General features: G+C 40.2%; 1 protein-coding gene across 2 annotated transcripts; it reads right to left on the reverse strand.

The window, feature by feature from the left end:
* Positions 1-2,970: 2,970 nt before the first annotated feature.
* Positions 2,971-16,478, reverse strand: BCAS2 (BCAS2 pre-mRNA processing factor). 2 transcript variants are annotated; one of them, XM_025453447.3, is made up of 7 exons: positions 16,208-16,478; positions 16,011-16,103; positions 13,419-13,489; positions 10,602-10,763; positions 5,424-5,474; positions 4,497-4,577; positions 2,971-3,269 (listed from the first exon to the last, which is right to left on the reverse strand). In XM_025453447.3, exons 1-7 carry the CDS (start codon positions 16,298-16,300, stop codon positions 3,143-3,145), a joined length of 678 nt encoding a protein of 225 aa, XP_025309232.1. In that variant the 5' UTR covers positions 16,301-16,478; the 3' UTR covers positions 2,971-3,142. The 2 variants fall into 2 exon arrangements, with proteins under 2 accessions (XP_025309232.1, XP_025309233.1); XM_025453448.3 differs by having other exon boundaries at positions 16,237-16,414.
* Between the last annotated feature and the right edge of the window lie 16 nt (positions 16,479-16,494).

The raw sequence follows: 16,494 nt of genomic DNA on the forward strand, positions 1-16,494 counted from the left end.
CATCAGAAGTTAAGTGTGACTTCCGGGGCCAAGTCATAGAAGGTAATACAGCTTATGCTGGACTCCCTGATACAGGCTTTTGGAGTCTTGGGCTGTCATGGAAGAAGTCTGGTTACCCTGAAGTCTCTATGCCAGAGAAACAACAGTAGAAAGAGGTAACCCAGAGATTCCCGGAGTTCTGGGTTTCTGATCATACACTCTACTTGAGCCAGGTAAATCCCCAGAACTGTGAAAGAGAACATAAATGCTTGTTATCGTTTCATACCACTAAGTTTGGGGTGGCATCATACTGGATTGGAATAGAATAGTAAAAATGGAGAAGAGGGTGGAGGGGTAAAGGAAGAAAGTACGGATTTTTTACAAAAATTTAAAACAATTTTTAAGACTAAGGGTAATGAGATTAAAATATACCTTCTCAACATTTTATTTTTATTTTAAAAGATTTGGGGATACCTGGGTGGCCCAGTGGTTGAGTGTGTGCCTTTGGCTCGGATCATGATCCCGGGGTCCTAGGATCAAGTCCTCCATCAGGCTCCCTATGAAGGGCCTGCTTCTCAATCTGCCTGTGTCTCTGGCTCTGTGTCTCCCATGAATAAATTAATTAAATCTTAAAAAATAAATAAATAAATGACTTATTTGACAGAGAGCAAGAGAGAGCACAAGCAGGGGGGACCTGCAGACAGAGGGAGAGGGAGAAGCAGAATTCCTACTGAGCAGAGCCTGAAATGGGGTTGGATCCCAGGACCCTGGAATCAGGACTCAAGCCGAAGGTAGGCGCCTTACTGAGCCACCCAGGCATCCCTAAAGATTTTATTTTTTTAAGTTCTCTCTACACCTAACATTGGGCACAACTGCACAACCTTGAGATCAAGAGTCACATGCTCTACTGACTAAGCCAGCCAGACACCCTGGAGATTAAAATATTTAAGAGAACTTACAAACATGCCAGTGAACTTGATGGTAGCTGAAAGATTTCTTTCATATGGGCTAGAAAGCTCAATTTCTCTTAAATTTGATAGAGAAGGGTAACTATTTCACGCTTATCTCTGTTCAATATTTTCCCTTATAGGCTCACAACATGAGACCACAATCTACATTGTATGCTGTGAGATAAACATTGCAAAAATCAGGTGTTTTGCTGCATATGTTATATATTTTCAGGAATAACATACCTGGTTATTTATCTTGAGGGCCGTAAGTTAGGATGGTTTATGATGTGACAGAAAATCCAACTGAAATTGACTTGCAAAATAGGCAGTCTTGGCTCACAGGTCAACCTAGTGCTGGGGCTAGTTAGGTTGCTGCAGTTTATCCAATGTCCTACAGACTTGTTTTCTTAGCCTTGTTGGCATCATCCTCAAGCTCTACATAGTTATTTATGAACAAGATAGGAATCTCAACTAATGGGACAAATTTTATGAGTTCGATCAGTCTAAAGAATGAGCGCTCTCAATCTTAATTTAGTGATTTGCCATTGACGAGAGCTGCTGCTTTCTGTGGAGTAATGCACTCTGAACCAGGGACTCCAAGTTCACCTTGGCCAAGGAAACATGCAAGCCCCGCAGCCTGGTCACTATACCAGACCGGGATTTACTAGCAAAATGGCAAAAGGTGGAGGAGGATTTGAGGGAGTATCACTGGGAAGAGTAGTGTGGCAAGGCACAGCGATTACCTGAAGTCTCCTCTCTCAGGCAGGCAGGGAACAACAGAAGATACAATTTCTAGAGGCTGAGTAGAAGGTACAGCAAATTGGATTAGGCAATAGTGGAATGAATGCTCCCATGGGGCAATACTACTATAAAAAAAAAGTTAAGGGACGCCTGGGTAGCTCAGCAGTTGAGCATCTGCCTTTAGCCCAGGGCATGTTCCTGGGGTCCTGGGATCGAGCCCGAGTCCCACATCGGGCTCCCTGTAGGGAGCCTGCTTCTTCCTCTGCCTCTTTGTCTCATAAATAAATGAAATCTTTACCAAAAAAGAAAAGTTAAAAGATTGCAGGGGTGCCCGGCTGGCTCAGTGAGAAGAGCATGCGATTCTTGATCTTGGGGTTGTGAGTCTGAGCCTCACGTTGGATGTAGTTTACTTACATAAAATAAAAAATAAAAGATTGCAATATTTGGTGCTCACAGCAAGTTATGACTTTAAACCAGCAACCCTGTGCTCCCAAGGGGGGTACTCTCTCTCCTCCATTAAGAAAAACTTGGAGTAACACTGTTTTAACACTCCATCTTCCTCCCTCCTACAATAATGGGCTTTATTGTTGTTTTTTATTTCATAATCATAAACTTAACTCTGCATGACAGCTAGACTTGGGATAAGGAAAACCTGGAACCCAAAGAGCAGTCAGAGCACAAAGATTACAGGAGACTGAAAATATTTTTTCTGAATCGGGCAGTAATCTTTTATCCTTGTTAATTCCTTATAGGCAGAGGGTTAAAACACAACTCTGGCGCTACATGACTGAACACCTGGATGACTTTCTAGCTATACAACTCCCAACAAGTTACTTCATCAGCACCCACTACAAGTCTGTGTATGGGAACAACAGGACCTACCTCCTTTTTGGGAGGATCAAATTATTTTTTTATTCCTAGTAGTTCATCCACCTAAAGTGTTTAGAAGAGGGCTCAGCACGTAACAAGCAGCTTTTTCAAACTGTTACCTACAATGATGATGATGATGACGATGATGATGATGGTGGAGCCATCATATTGTGGAAGACTTGCTTGGTAGTCAAAATTTTGTTTAGAACTACCTTTTTATTTGAAAATATAAAAACCAAAAGTTTTCAACTTCTTCTACATGTTAAAAAGTTTCAATAAAGATCTCTTAGATACAAAATATGTTCCAGTGGTTCAAAATAAATTCTATGATATAATATTATTCTATCATACTTATTTTGAAAGCGTAGGTGTTTTTAAAACAGAAAAAAAACACACACACACACACACACACACACAAAACCCAACCCACCAAGCTTAAAGTTTTTATTTTGCTAAAATGCACAAATCTAACAGTCCACACTCTACAATACACATTTAACCATAATGGTTCCCCTAAGATGCTGTTCTCCCTGACAGTTGAGATGCCTAATCTGTGAAAGCCCAGCTTGCCTTCCTTGCTTCCCACCGAATTCATCTGTCTGTTAGAAGTCTTGCCGGATGTTTTCCTTGTTTGCCTCGCCATGTTGCTGCTTCATTTGAAATATTTCATTTTCTAATTGCACAATAGTCCTTTCAATCTCATAATTCTTACTGACCAGGGATACCCAACTAGAAAAGTAAAAAAAAAAAAAAAAAAAAAAAAAAGGAAAAATTACTCAATATAAAATTTCTCTTAGAAGATTTTACCATATATATGTTTTCACTCAGGGTCATAATGTGAACCTTCACTTCTAACTTTCCATTTAAAAAAAACTGAGGCATAATTGGGGGAAAGTGGGTAAAGGGTACATAATATTTAAGCTGTATGGGACGCCTGGGTGGCTCAATCAGTTAAGAGTCTGGTTTTGAGTCAGGTCATGATCTTGGGGTCATGAGATCGAGCCCCACACCAGGCTACATGCTGAGTCAGCTTGAGATTCTCTCCCTTCCCCTCTGACCTTCTCCCCACTTGGACTTTCTCTCTCTAAAATAAATAAAATCTTAAAAAGAATTCTAACTATATTATCTCTTACAACTGGGAATCTACAATTATTTCAAAACAACAACAAAAAAAACCTTTAAAAACCAAATTAGAAATAGTTGGATAGGACAAGGTGATAGAAGATTGTATTTAATGGCATTAACACAAAAGGAGAAAAAATAGGGCAGAGTCAGTAGTTAAAAATGGTAGAGAAATTTCTAGAACAAGAGAAAATTCTACAGATCAAGCAGCCTTCCCCTTCCCCAGAAAAAATCTCTAGTAGGACAAATGTAAAGAAACACACATGTATATTTGGGAGATTATAGTAGCTTGAAGAAAAATGTGAAAAGATGAATAGATTGATAACATGGAATCACGGAGGTGAAGGTGGAACAAGGGAAATCATGGGGTAGAGGAAGGGAAATAACAAAGTAAAAAAGAGAAATGATATAAAATTCATGATTATAAGGATTCATATTAACTTATTTATGCATATGAAGAATATTTTAAAAGTAAAGTATATAAATAGGAAAAAACCTCAGAGACAAATTATCGAAGTATGAAATCTCCCTCCCTCATGAATTAAAAAAAAAAGATTAATTTTTTTTCCTTCTAAAAGGAGAGTATAAGTAGAATCCTATTCAGAGCAGAAATACTGAACTGAAACACTGAGACCAGAATCAAGGAACAGTGGTTCTGTCCCTCTCATTGCCTTCCAAGCCCACACATCAGAAATAGGCAGAGGCAGTAAAGAGCAGAATTCATAAAAGAGCATTTCTTTCACACTTGTGGTATCCCATTTGAATACTGTTGAATCATAGTTAAATCCTGATCTTAAAATGTGCTAAATGATTTAAAGAAGTAAAGATACTCACGTGGACTCCATTTCCCTTAATTTAGATCCAGCTGTGAGCTGCATGTTCTTTCGCTGCCAGTTTAAATCTTGAATATGTTTCCTGTAAAACATTATTCATACAACCCACCTACATTTTAACGTAAGACTAAAATCAACAGAAAAACCTATAATCAACGAAACACATCTTTAATCCCCTGAGAACAGATGTATACAGTAATGGATTATTAATTCCAGGAATTAACTTTTTTCTATTTTCAATTACAAATTTCATAAAACATGCTCACCATGAAAAATTAAACACACATAACATGCACACAGAGATTAAAAAGCAGAAGTCCTTCCTCCCATGTGCTTTTCCTTCTTACTATTCAGTTTTTGGTGGGTGTGTCCCCAAATTCTTTCCTTTATGTATATGTACAAGTAGAGGTTAAATTTTTTTTAAGTAATCTCTACGCCCTGTGTAGGGCTCAAGCTCACAACTCGAGATCAGGAGTTATGCTCTACTGAATGAATGATTCAGTCAGGCAACTTAAGATGAAAATTTTTTTTAACCTAAATCAGATTATACGTGTTGTTTTGCAACATTTTCTCCTAAAAGTGGCTGCAGATTTGTAAATTGCCTGCAGATTTGTAAATTGCAAATGACCTGCTAGAGATGCTTTCAGATGTTAAGTCTATTTCTCTGCCATTCCAGTTGGGCAAACCCAAGAGCAGATACTAGACACAGTGGATCATCAAGCATTACTCTCATATGACTACAGTTCTTTGGTTCCTTTTTCTCCTCATTCTGTTTACTGAGGGTTCACCTAAACTTTACTCTAAAATAAGAGGAATATAGGGGCACCTGGCTGGCTCAGTCAGAAGAACACATGACTCTTAATCTCAGGGTTGTGAGTTTGAGCCTGACACTGGGTGTATCAAAATAAGAGGAAAAAAACCAACTTACCTTAACTTCTGGAGCTCTTTCTGTGCATGTTCAATCATGTGAACTAGATTTCTAAGGAAGAAAAAGGAAAAAATAAGATTAATATACATTAAAATTTAATAATACCAACTAGAAGCGAACCATCTAGTCGATTCAAGTTCAAGTTCTTCTGCTATTGAGCTCTGTGCCAAACACCATGTTGGACACTCTATAAATATTATCTAGAATATTGAATATTACTCAAGAATTCTTTGAGTAGTTATGATTATACCTATTTCACATGTGAGGACATTACAAGCTTAGAAAGATTTAAGTAATTTGGTCAAGGGAACCTAGGTGAATGTCAGAGCTGAATTCCAGTTTAGCTCCTTTTTTTTTTTTTTTTAAGATTTATTTATTTACTGAGAGAGAGAGAGAGGGGGTGGGGGAGGCAGACACACGGGCAGGCAGCCCGACGTGGGACTCGATCCCGAGACTCCAGGATCACACCCGGGGCTGCAGGCAGTGCTAAACTGCTGCGCCACCAGGGCTGCCCCCCAGTTTAGCTCTTTTAACCTCTCAAGTCCAACCAGTTTACGGACACTCTGATTTCCTATACTTAGGTTACTTCTTAAATTGTCATTACTTCTTTTCATGGAGACATGGAAAATAACTCATGAGTGTATTCATTTGAACCCTTATTATCTCCATATTTCTGTACTTCCATTTATCCTGCCATTCTCCCCTGTCTATTGCTAACTAGAGAGAGAAGAGAAAAATGGAAGGGGAAATCGTGGTTCCAGTACAAGTTGGCTCTTGCTGGCACAGGGGAAAAGCTGAGCAATACAGAGTGTCATGTGATTACTGTCATGCAATTCAAGGGTAGAGGTCACCTCCCCTCCCTTAAATAATAGCTTTACTGGGATCCCTGGGTGGCACAGCGGTTTGGCGCCTGCCTTTGGCCCAGGGCGTGATCCTGGAGACCCGGGATCGAATCCCACGTCAGGCTCCCGGTGCATGGAGCCTGCTTCTCCCTCTGCCTGTGTCTCTGCCTCTCTCTCTCTCTCTGTGTGACTATCATAAATAAATAAAATAAAATAAAAAAAATAGCTTTACTGAGATGTAACTCACACAACTATATCAATTTCCTCTTACGGCAGTACAGAATTGCCTTTAGGATCCATTTCAACCACATAGACCCTATTATTCTCTTGCTCTAGATCCAATATTGTTTCCTGGCTTTTGTGACTCAAATATCCTTCTTTTCTCCTAAATTATTTGCCTGATTTTTTTTCTAACTGCAATTCTCTCAAGATTCAGTCTTCAAACACCTGTGCTCTCCAGGCTTACCTACAGCTCATTCCCTTTTCCTTGATCTCAATGATCACTCTGTGCTCCTGAGGACAATTCAAGCTTGGCACTCTAAGTCCTGACCTCTGACCTTTAACAGGAAGCTTCCCCTTGAATGATCTCTTCCTGAAAGCTCAGTGTATTTGTTGTCTTCTCCTTTCTTTCATCCTCCATAAGTACAAGCATACCTCAGAGATATTGCAGGTTCAGTTCCAGACCACTGCAATAAAATATAGCAATAAACCAAACTAAATGAATTTGTTCCCCTATGCATATAAAAGTTATGTTTTAGTCTACTAAATGTGTAATAGCATTATGTAAAAATATATATATACCTGCCTTTTTTTTTTTTTTTTTTTTTATAGTCAGAGAGAGAGAGAGAGAGAGAGAGGCAGAGACACAAGCAGGCTCCATGCACCGGGAGTCCGACGTGGGATTCGATCCCGGGTCTCCAGGATCACACCCTGGGCCAAAGGCAGGCACCAAACCGCTGTGCCACCCAGGGATCCCGCCTTTTTTTTTTTTTTAAAGATTTTATTTATTTATTCATGAGAGACAGAGAGAGAGAGACGCAGAGACACAGGCAGAAGGACAAAGAAGCAGGTTCCATGCAGGGAGCCTAATGTGGGACTCGATCCTGGGACTCCAGGATCATGCCCTGGGCCGAAGGCAGGGACTAAACCGCTAAGCCACCCAGGAATCCCCGTACTTGCCTTTATTAAAAAATACTTTATTACTAGAAATTGCTAACCACTATTCTGAGTTTTCAGTGAGTCGTAATCACCAACCACAGCTCAATTCAAGAAATATAATGGAGGGGATCCATGGGTGGCTCAGAAGTTTAGTGCCTGCCTTCCGCCCAGGGCATGATCCTGGAGTCCCGGGATCGAGTCCCACATCAGGCTCCCTGCATGGAGCCTGCTTCTCCCTCTGCCTGTGTCTCTGCGTGTGTCTCTCTCTCTCTCATGAATAAACAAAATCTTTTTTTAAAAATATTTATTTATTTATTTATGATAGACATAGAGAGAGAGAGAGAGAGAGAGAGAGGCAGAGGAGGAGGGAGAAGCAGGCTCCATGCCGGGAGCCCGACGCGGGACTCGATCCCGGGACTCCAGGATTGTGCCCTGGGCCAAAGGCAGGCGCCAAACCGCTGAGCCACGAAATCTTTAAAAATATATATATAATGGAAAAGTTTGAAATACTGAGAGAATTACTAAATTGTGATACCAAGATAGGAAGTGGCAAAATGCTACTGGAAAACTGTGCCACAGACTTGCTGAGGCTTGGAGGTTGTCAGAAACTTTCAATTTGTAAAAAAATGCAATACAGCAAAGTGTAATGAAATGAAGTATGCCCATATACATACCTCTCCTCAAGTACTCTGAAATATTTGTTAAAACTTATGGCACTGTATCACAAGTCACAAGACTTGGGTTCTAGTCCCAGCCCTGTCCTTGAAGGAGTCACTTGACATCAATGAGGCTAACCCTGCTTATCCATAAAATTGAGGGCTGACTTCAAAGTTTTCCCTTTAATTTCAAGTACATAATTATCTCCTCGTTAATGAAATATTTCTTTTTTAGCAGTCACGACCCAAGACCTACTTAGAGCTAAAAGCTTTCTGCCCAGCATGGTCTATGCCTTAGAATCCTTTCATAAAGAAAGAAAACTTACTTTAAAGACAAAGAAGACAAAAAAGTGGATTGAGAGCCTTGAATAAACTGAATTTGGGTAGACCAGGTAAAGGCATTCTAGGAGGAAGTGAGACATGAGTAAAGGCCCAGAGGCAAAGTTATGATAATTACGAGAGAGAGGATTCCTTTGGCTGGAGTGAAAATCTATCATTGAGATACACCGTTCTGACTTGAACAACATGTTAAATAGTCTGGACTATACCTTGCAACAAATGGGAAATTATTAAAGGTTTCTAGGCAAGTTGAAAGCATGTTTTCTTCAATGCAATATTTTTTTTCCCTGCACCTATGTTCTCCTCCCTTCTTGTGTTGTTCTCTTCTAAATGTCCAAATCTTATCATTTAAAAAAAATTATTTGAGAAAGAGAGAGAGAGAATGTACATGGGGGTGGGGGAGAAGGGCAGAGGAAGAGGGAGAGAAAGAATCTGAAGTAGACTCCCCGATGAGCAAGGAACCTGACAAAGGTCTAGATCTCACAACCCTGAGATCACGACCTGAGCTGAAATTAAGAGCTGGACATTTAACCAACTGAGCCACTCAGGCGCCTCCAAATCTCACCATTTTTAAGTGACCTTAACTCTTAATGTTTCTTCTGTGCATTTCTGTAATTTATAGAGCACAGTACACAATATAGCTCGTACCTCCATACTGCTAAAAATGGACTACTGGTTATCTGGCATAGAATATCTTTTCTTTACTAGATAACGCTTCTTGAGGACAAAGATCACATTTTTCCTCTTTGTGAAATATACGCTTTTTTTTTTGATTGACCTGTTTCTTAATCATCCCAATCCCATTTTTCCTATATCTCCCCTGCAACATATTCACAAAAAAAAGGAACTATTTGTTCTATAGGTTCCCAAATTCTGGATTTTGCCCACTGAATCCTTATATGGCCACAGAAATTTAGAACATAATTCTGAAAAATTGAGAAAAGGTACTTATCACTTTGTGATTTTGCTTTATTATTCCAGGAAACATACTCTAGCAAATAGTTTGATGCAGTATCATGAGGTTCAATGGCTTTTTCTCCTTAAATTGTTAAACTCCTTAAACTATTAAGTGTTAATAGAGACTCAGGGGATTTTAGGACTCAAAAGCATCATAGAGATCATCTAACCATCAAATTTTCCAAATAAGAAAATCGAGCCCTAGGCAGATAACAAAACCTAAAGCTAAAGCTAGTTACGTGGAGTAGAAAGAGCTCGGTGGCTTGTGTGGGCACCTTGCTTCCCATGTTAATTTTCTACTTATAGCCGATTCTCATTATTTGCAGATTCTGTACTTGTGAACTTACTTCCCCACTCAAATTTATTTGTTAAACATCAATACTCGATGTTTTGGGATCATTAACAGCATGCTAGGAGCAGCACAAAATTTGAGTTGCTGGACGTGTAGATTCTCAACTGAAGTGGAGCAAGGAGGCACTCTGACTTACTGTTTCAGCTCCCATACAGAGATGACCAAAGGATGGAGTTTAATTTCCAACTTTGCCAAATTACTTAACACTTCTGAACTTTGCTTTATTTTTTATGAAAGAAAACAGAATCTGCCCGAATGAGTTGTTTTTAGGATTTAAGGCTGAAGTCTATATGAGATGTATATATATACACGCACATATATTATTTCTCCCAGGAAAAATGGTACAGTATTGGCTAATTCAGTATTCAAGGCCACTATAAAGTGGCCATAACATGTAATTAATGAGAATCGAATGTATGAGCAATCCCCCACGTTAAGGATTACATTACACCATGTAGTAATTTGTCACTCAGACCTCAGAACTCATTTAATTACAATGTCATACAATAAATATAGTTAGGTTTAAGTCCCCTCCATACTCTTGGCAGTGGGTCTCAAAGCAATGGCTTTTCATATGGGTTTTAATAGTTCTAGGACATGATCCCACATTAAAGTTCACTATACTATTTTTATTCCACTTCCCGTTTTTTAAAAAAAGATTTATTAATTTGGGAGAGAGTGAGCAGGGGGAGGAGCAGAGGGAAAGAGAGAGAGAATCTTCAAGCAGACACTCTGCTGAGCATGGAGCCTGACATGGAGTTTGATCCCATGACTCTGAGATCATGACCTGAGCTGAAACCAACAGTCAGACACTCAACTGACTGAGCCACCCAAGCCCCATTCCTGTATTTAAAAAAAGACCAAAGCTTCTTACTCATTATATACTTTCCAGGCATTGCATCCATGCTGTGACATTAGTTCCAGATTCTCAATTCGAACTGCCTGATGCTCTAACTGGGCCATAGAATTGTTTACACATTCTTGCCATGCAGTAATGTCATTTTTCTGACCCGAGGAAGGGGCTGGAAGTTCATATCTGAAATTAAACAAAAATAAAATGAAACCATATATTCCCCTAAATCTTTCCTTCCTTCCAACAGAAGGTCTCACAGGTCTATGCACAATGTAAAATCCATGGAAGATTAAAGATCAGATTGTGCAATAATAAGAACCTATTTATCCTCCTAAGAAACAACTCATTACAGGTAAGATTTTTTTTTTTAAAGATTCTATTTATTTATTCATTAGAGACACAGAGAGAGAGAGAGAGAGGCGCAGAGACACAGGCAGAGGGAGAAGCAGGCTCCATGCAAGAAGCCTGATGTGGGACTCGATCCCGGGTCTCCAGGATCACACCCCCGGCTGCAGGCGGCACCAAACCGGTGCACCACCAGGGCTGCCCTACAGGTAAGATTTAACGTCATTCTACACAGTACCAAAAAACTGTTTATTTCAATGTGAACACAATCAACTGGAGTATATTATAGGATACAAAAAAACCTATGCTATCATTTTTGTAAAACACACCTATATTCAGCCAGCTTCCCATCCATACACCCAGGCCACTATAGACAAAACAACGGTAAGGAATATAGTAATTCTTTGCATTTGGACTTCATTCTACTCTCTCTCTTCACACTACACAGTCCTTCAACAGCCAGTAAGTACACTCTTCATAAATCTCAGCTCATTACTGATGAGTTACTACAAACTTAGTTTTAATTTCCATTTTAATATTTTGACTAGATAATTCTAAAAACTCCAAGTTATTCCTATGAAAAACTGAGGGGTATGCAACTGGGATCAAGAAGTGATAAACTGGGGTGCCTGGTGGCTCAGTTGGTTGAGTGTCTGCATACAGCTCAGGTCATAAGGGTCCTGATCCCAGGGTCCTGGGGTAGAGCCCCACACTGGGGTCCCTGCTCAGCTGGGAGCCTGCTTCTCCCTCTCCTACTGCTTGTGCTCTCTCACCCTGTCAAATAAGAAAATAAAATCTTAAAAAAAAAAAAGTGATAAACCAGGGTAACTTGGGTGGCTCAGTGGGTTAAGCATTCTAACTCTTGATTTGTGCTCAAGTCAGTGTTGTGAGATCAATTCCTTGACACCCTGTATCAGCTTCCATACTGAGCGTGGAGCCTACTTAAATTCTCTTGCCCCTTCTTTCTCTCAAAAAATAGAAGTGACAAACCATTTTGTTAAAAAAACAAAAAACTTTACACATATGCAATAAATGTGGCAGTTTTCAAACTTCTGATTATAACCCACACTAAGAAATATTTGTGATCCAGTACACAAAATACATATACTTCAACAGAAGTTTCACAAAACAGTACTCACCTTTACATGCAGTATATTCTGGTATTTTCTATTCTATTTCCTTAGAAAAGTACTGTGACAACCTGCTAAGTTTCCTTCATAATCCATTGCTTAGTGACTCATTACTTCTGCTTTGAGACACAGTGCCATAAAGGAGGTACTGTCATGATTATCTATAGAGCAGAAGCGCCCAGAAATGGAAGAACTAAGGAATCCTGGATCTTCTCCTGCCTTTACCACTTAGGCGAGACAGGAAATGGAGCCCAAGAGAAGCAATATGGTACTCTGGTTCTACAAACTCAAATCCCTCTTCTAACCTACTCATTTGCTGAGAGGACAGACCTGCTGTGCATGTGGCCCTCTCTCAAAGGACTCTGCTCTGACAGATTACTTAGTGCTTCTCATAATTCCATAGTTATCTTAAAATTGAAAGGATCTCAGTCATAAAGCAATCCAATTCTCCATTTTAGAGAAAATAAAGGATATTTGGATATTTGTTCCTCAGAGAGCAGTTTTGTAGTAAAGTGGCACAGGACGGAAGACAGTGGAACCAATGTCAGACTACGTGAGCACTCCGTGTTCACTAATGTTGCTTTGGCAAGAGTGAAGCAAGGATCATTATAAACCATAACGTGGTTTCATCCAGAGATGTGATCAGTGAAGAACTAGACATCTAATCAGGAACATTTCCTTAAAAATGTCTTTTTTTTTAATATTTATTTTAGAGAAAGGGAGCAAGCAAGCACAGGTGGAGGGGTGGAGGGGTAGAGGGAGAGAGAATCCCAAGTCGACTCCATGCTGTGTGTGGAGTCCTTTGCGGGACTTGATCTCATGACCTGAGCCGAAACCAAGATTTGGATGCTCACCAACTGTGCTACCCAGGCACTCCTCCTTGAAAATTCTTAAGAACATGCACTTCAACACAATTTACCATTCCTCTGTTGTTGGATTTTACATTTTGCGTTTTTTTTTTTAAAGAAAGAGAGTACACCCACGTGCATGGGTTCATGTGAGTGGAGGTAGAGGGGCAGAGGGAGAATCTTAAGTAGGCTCCACACCCAGTGTGGAGTCCTACACAGGGAACTGACCTCACAGCCCCAAGATCATGACCTGAGCCAAAATCAAGAGTGGGATGCTTAACCAACTGAGCCATCCAGGCACCCCTATTTTGCCTTTTTAAATGATGGTGCAAAGAATACATTTGAACATTAACAAAGGATTATAGGAACCACTATTACATGAAGAAACATAAACATAAAGCCAGACAAGATTTTTTTCTTTTCAACATTTTAAGAGCAATAGCTGTGGCAGTTTTACTAGTAACTTAAAATTAAGCAATGATTTGGGTCCAGCGGAAACCAGAAATACAACTTACCGTTTCATACTGAGTAATTCTATCGGTTGTCGAGCAGCCAGTCTTTCAAATTCATTTCTCATTATGTCAGTCTAATTTGGAGAAAGAATTATTTCCAAAATCATATCAACAAATTGCAACTGATACCCACCAAATAACGAATCTAACTTGCTTAAATATTTCTTTATGCTTTCCATTAAAATGGATCATTTTCAAAAAATTCAAAAATAAAATAAAATAAATCATTTCCCTTCCCACCAAGTCTTCTCTGGGTTCAATGCTCCCAAGGATCAGAATACACATACTTCCTAAGTAAGGAGACCCACAGAGAAAAGGATTAATTCTAGATCAGTGGTTCTCAGTCCTAGCAGCAAATAAAAATCAGCTAGAAGCTTTGAGAACAATTTCAATCCTGACCACATCTTAACCCTCTCCCTCATTCCCATTTAATTGTTCTGAGGTGGAGACTGGACATGATCATAACTTGTTTTTAACTCATCAGTTAACTGCAGAGTGAAGCCAGTGTTGAGGACCACAGATCCAACTATTCACTGGGGGTAGGGGGAAGGGAGGAGAGGACTTGGACATAAAGTAATTTGCTTTAGGGCTTTGGGCCTAAACCTATACTTTCTTTTTGGTCCTGGCCGCTGTTTTCACACTTCACTCTTTGCAAAGAATGAGAAATGGGGAAGGGGTAAAAGAAACCAGTTCTGCTATCTACTCTAACAATTTTACGATTAAAAAAAATGCATGGTGAACAAGATAAAAATTTAAAAATACACGGTAGCGCTCTACTTCTTGAGGTCCAATGTTTTGGTCAATATCCTATTCCATTTCTGTTTTGCACATTTCCTGGCCTGAGTACAAGGCACTGCTTAAGTATTCATCAGTTATTAGTATTTCAGTTATCCTGTGTAATTTCAATTTTTTTGAAGGCTTCAACTACATTAACAATTAGACCAAAAAGTTCAGATAGTCCCCCAATTTCTGGCTAGAACAGACCTTCATAAATAGTTGTTAAATGAATTAATCGAAGAGCTATTTCAGAAGCAATTTGAGGAGTCTTGGGCAAAACAGCTTCTCTAAGCTGCAGTTTTCCCATTTAAAATATTAGGATAATAAGTATGTAGTTATGTACTTCACAGGGCTATTTTCAGGACTGAGATGGTGAGCCCAATATAATATTAATCCCTATGATGAAAAAGTTAAATGATGAGCATACTAATTATAAAGATAGGAGGCATATGCTGTATTTAAGAGAGCTAAAAAGAAAACTAGTTTAAATATTTAAATGTTTGTGATTGAACGCAGTTATCTGAAATGTTTGGAAGCCGATCTAGTAAGAAAGCATTACTATACTTACTTCTTAACATGGTACCATCTATAACAACAGGGTAACATTTAGAACATTTAGAAAACCAGGGGAAAACGACGTATCATTTCTCTTTTAATTTTGATGAGTGATTGGTGTTTTATGAAAAAGGGTTGTCCGATTTACAAAGTATTAGGTAGTGTATTTCCTTTTGCTTATGACTTTATTAAAGTGGCCTCATGATATCTTCCTGAGCACCGCTACAAATGCAAAGTGAAATATTTGTCAAATTCTTTAGACCTCTTCATTTGTTAATACTCGGCTACGATAGTGCTCATGTTTTTGAGAAACATGCCACGTTCAAATCTGAATACGTTCTTCACGCTCCCAATGGAGCTTTCATCTAGTGGAGGCTTCCTCTGGCTTCCAGGCTGGAGAAATTTTTGAACTGTGGGAACGTAGCTGATTATGGCCTTGAATTCCTGTAGCAGAGGGAAGCCTTGCGAGGACACTGGGTTTGCACTCTTCAGCCATTAAGGACGACTTCAAGGAGCTGTGTACCCAGCTCAGCCCATTGCCCATAAGAAAATCTTGCCCATGATCTCTTAGTGCCTATTTAAAACTTAACCGACTTTTCATGTTACTTCAATATAAATACTGTATTTTAATAACAGAATTCTTTCATTAGATATATAGTTACCTATAACTGGGGGAAAAAAATCCCAAACACGTATATACTAAAACGCCCAACAGAATCTATTAACTCAGAGATGATATTTCACATTTCTTTAGCTGATTACACACCAAGTATCATCTTGGGTGCGCTTCCAGGCTAAATATTTAAATAGCATCGTACTTACAAGTGGCCTGTCACTCCCGTCATTCACATACATTCGGTAAGTGTGTAGGCTGTGACACCAAGGCCGCCCTACAGTGGTTCTCAGGAGCCTCGGCTTATATATATTAAAAATTCCTTATCACTTGTTCTAGAGTAGATCTTAGTAGAGGCGATGCCTCTGAGAATTAACGCAAAGAGCCCACCTCTGAAAAGCGTGCACACTCATGTTTGCATTGTTAGTTCGCGAAGCCCCAGAGGCTTCCAGTGCGACCCAGAGTAAGAACGCCGGAGAAGGCTTACCCAGCTGTTTTCAATGCGCCGATAACACAAATCTAGTGGAGTAACTATTAGCTAAGCAAGCAATAGTTAAAGCCAGAACTTAAAATGCACTTTTACGTGGCTACGACTGTCAGAGGTTCGCAGGGTCCTGGCTCCCACGGTGGCCTCAAGACGCCACACTTACTTCGAAAGCTGAGTAATCCGGGGCTGTCAAGTAGCTCAGGTAGTTCTTAGTGGGTCGGTATCTGCGGGTTTCCTCCTCCACCAGCGCTGCAGCCTAGAAACGAGAACAGGGGCCGGGGTCGGGGCAGCGACTCGTAAGTGCTTCTTCCAGCACTAAGGGCCCGAGAGCGCTGAGTCCGCTACACGGCCCGAACTCACCGCTTCCCGCACACCCGGCGCCTCATAACCTTGGTCAAAATACGGCAGCGCATCTACCACCACCTCTCCGGCGACTAAACCTGTGCCCGCCATTCTCGGCCTCGCCTGAGTCTTCTGTATCTGCGCAGACTCGGGCCTATTTCATTACGCTTGCGCCGCGCTGGCCACTGAGGTTCTGCACGTCGCCTGCGCAGCGCTCTGGCGCATGCTCAACTGTCACCTCCGGAGGCGCGCCCGCCCAGCGGCTCGGCAGTGCCCGGCCATTTTGTTTTGGTCGGACGTGACGT

The sequence above is a fragment of the Canis lupus genome, chromosome 17 (genome assembly GCF_003254725.2).
Source record: "Canis lupus dingo isolate Sandy chromosome 17, ASM325472v2, whole genome shotgun sequence".
NCBI classification, from domain to species: Eukaryota; Metazoa; Chordata; class Mammalia; order Carnivora; family Canidae; genus Canis; species Canis lupus.

Coding starts and splice junctions, on each gene's coding strand:
- BCAS2 (XM_025453447.3), bottom strand. CDS start 16,300: ATGGCGGGCACAGGTTTAGTCGCCGGAGAGGTGGTGGTAGATGCGCTG. Junction 5,475..10,601: donor GCCTGGAAAGTATATAATGA/GTAAGAAGCTTT, acceptor TTTCTTCCTTAG/AAATCTAGTTCACATGATTG. Junction 4,578..5,423: donor AAAGAGCTCCAGAAGTTAAG/GTAAGTTGGTTT, acceptor AATGTTTTACAG/GAAACATATTCAAGATTTAA.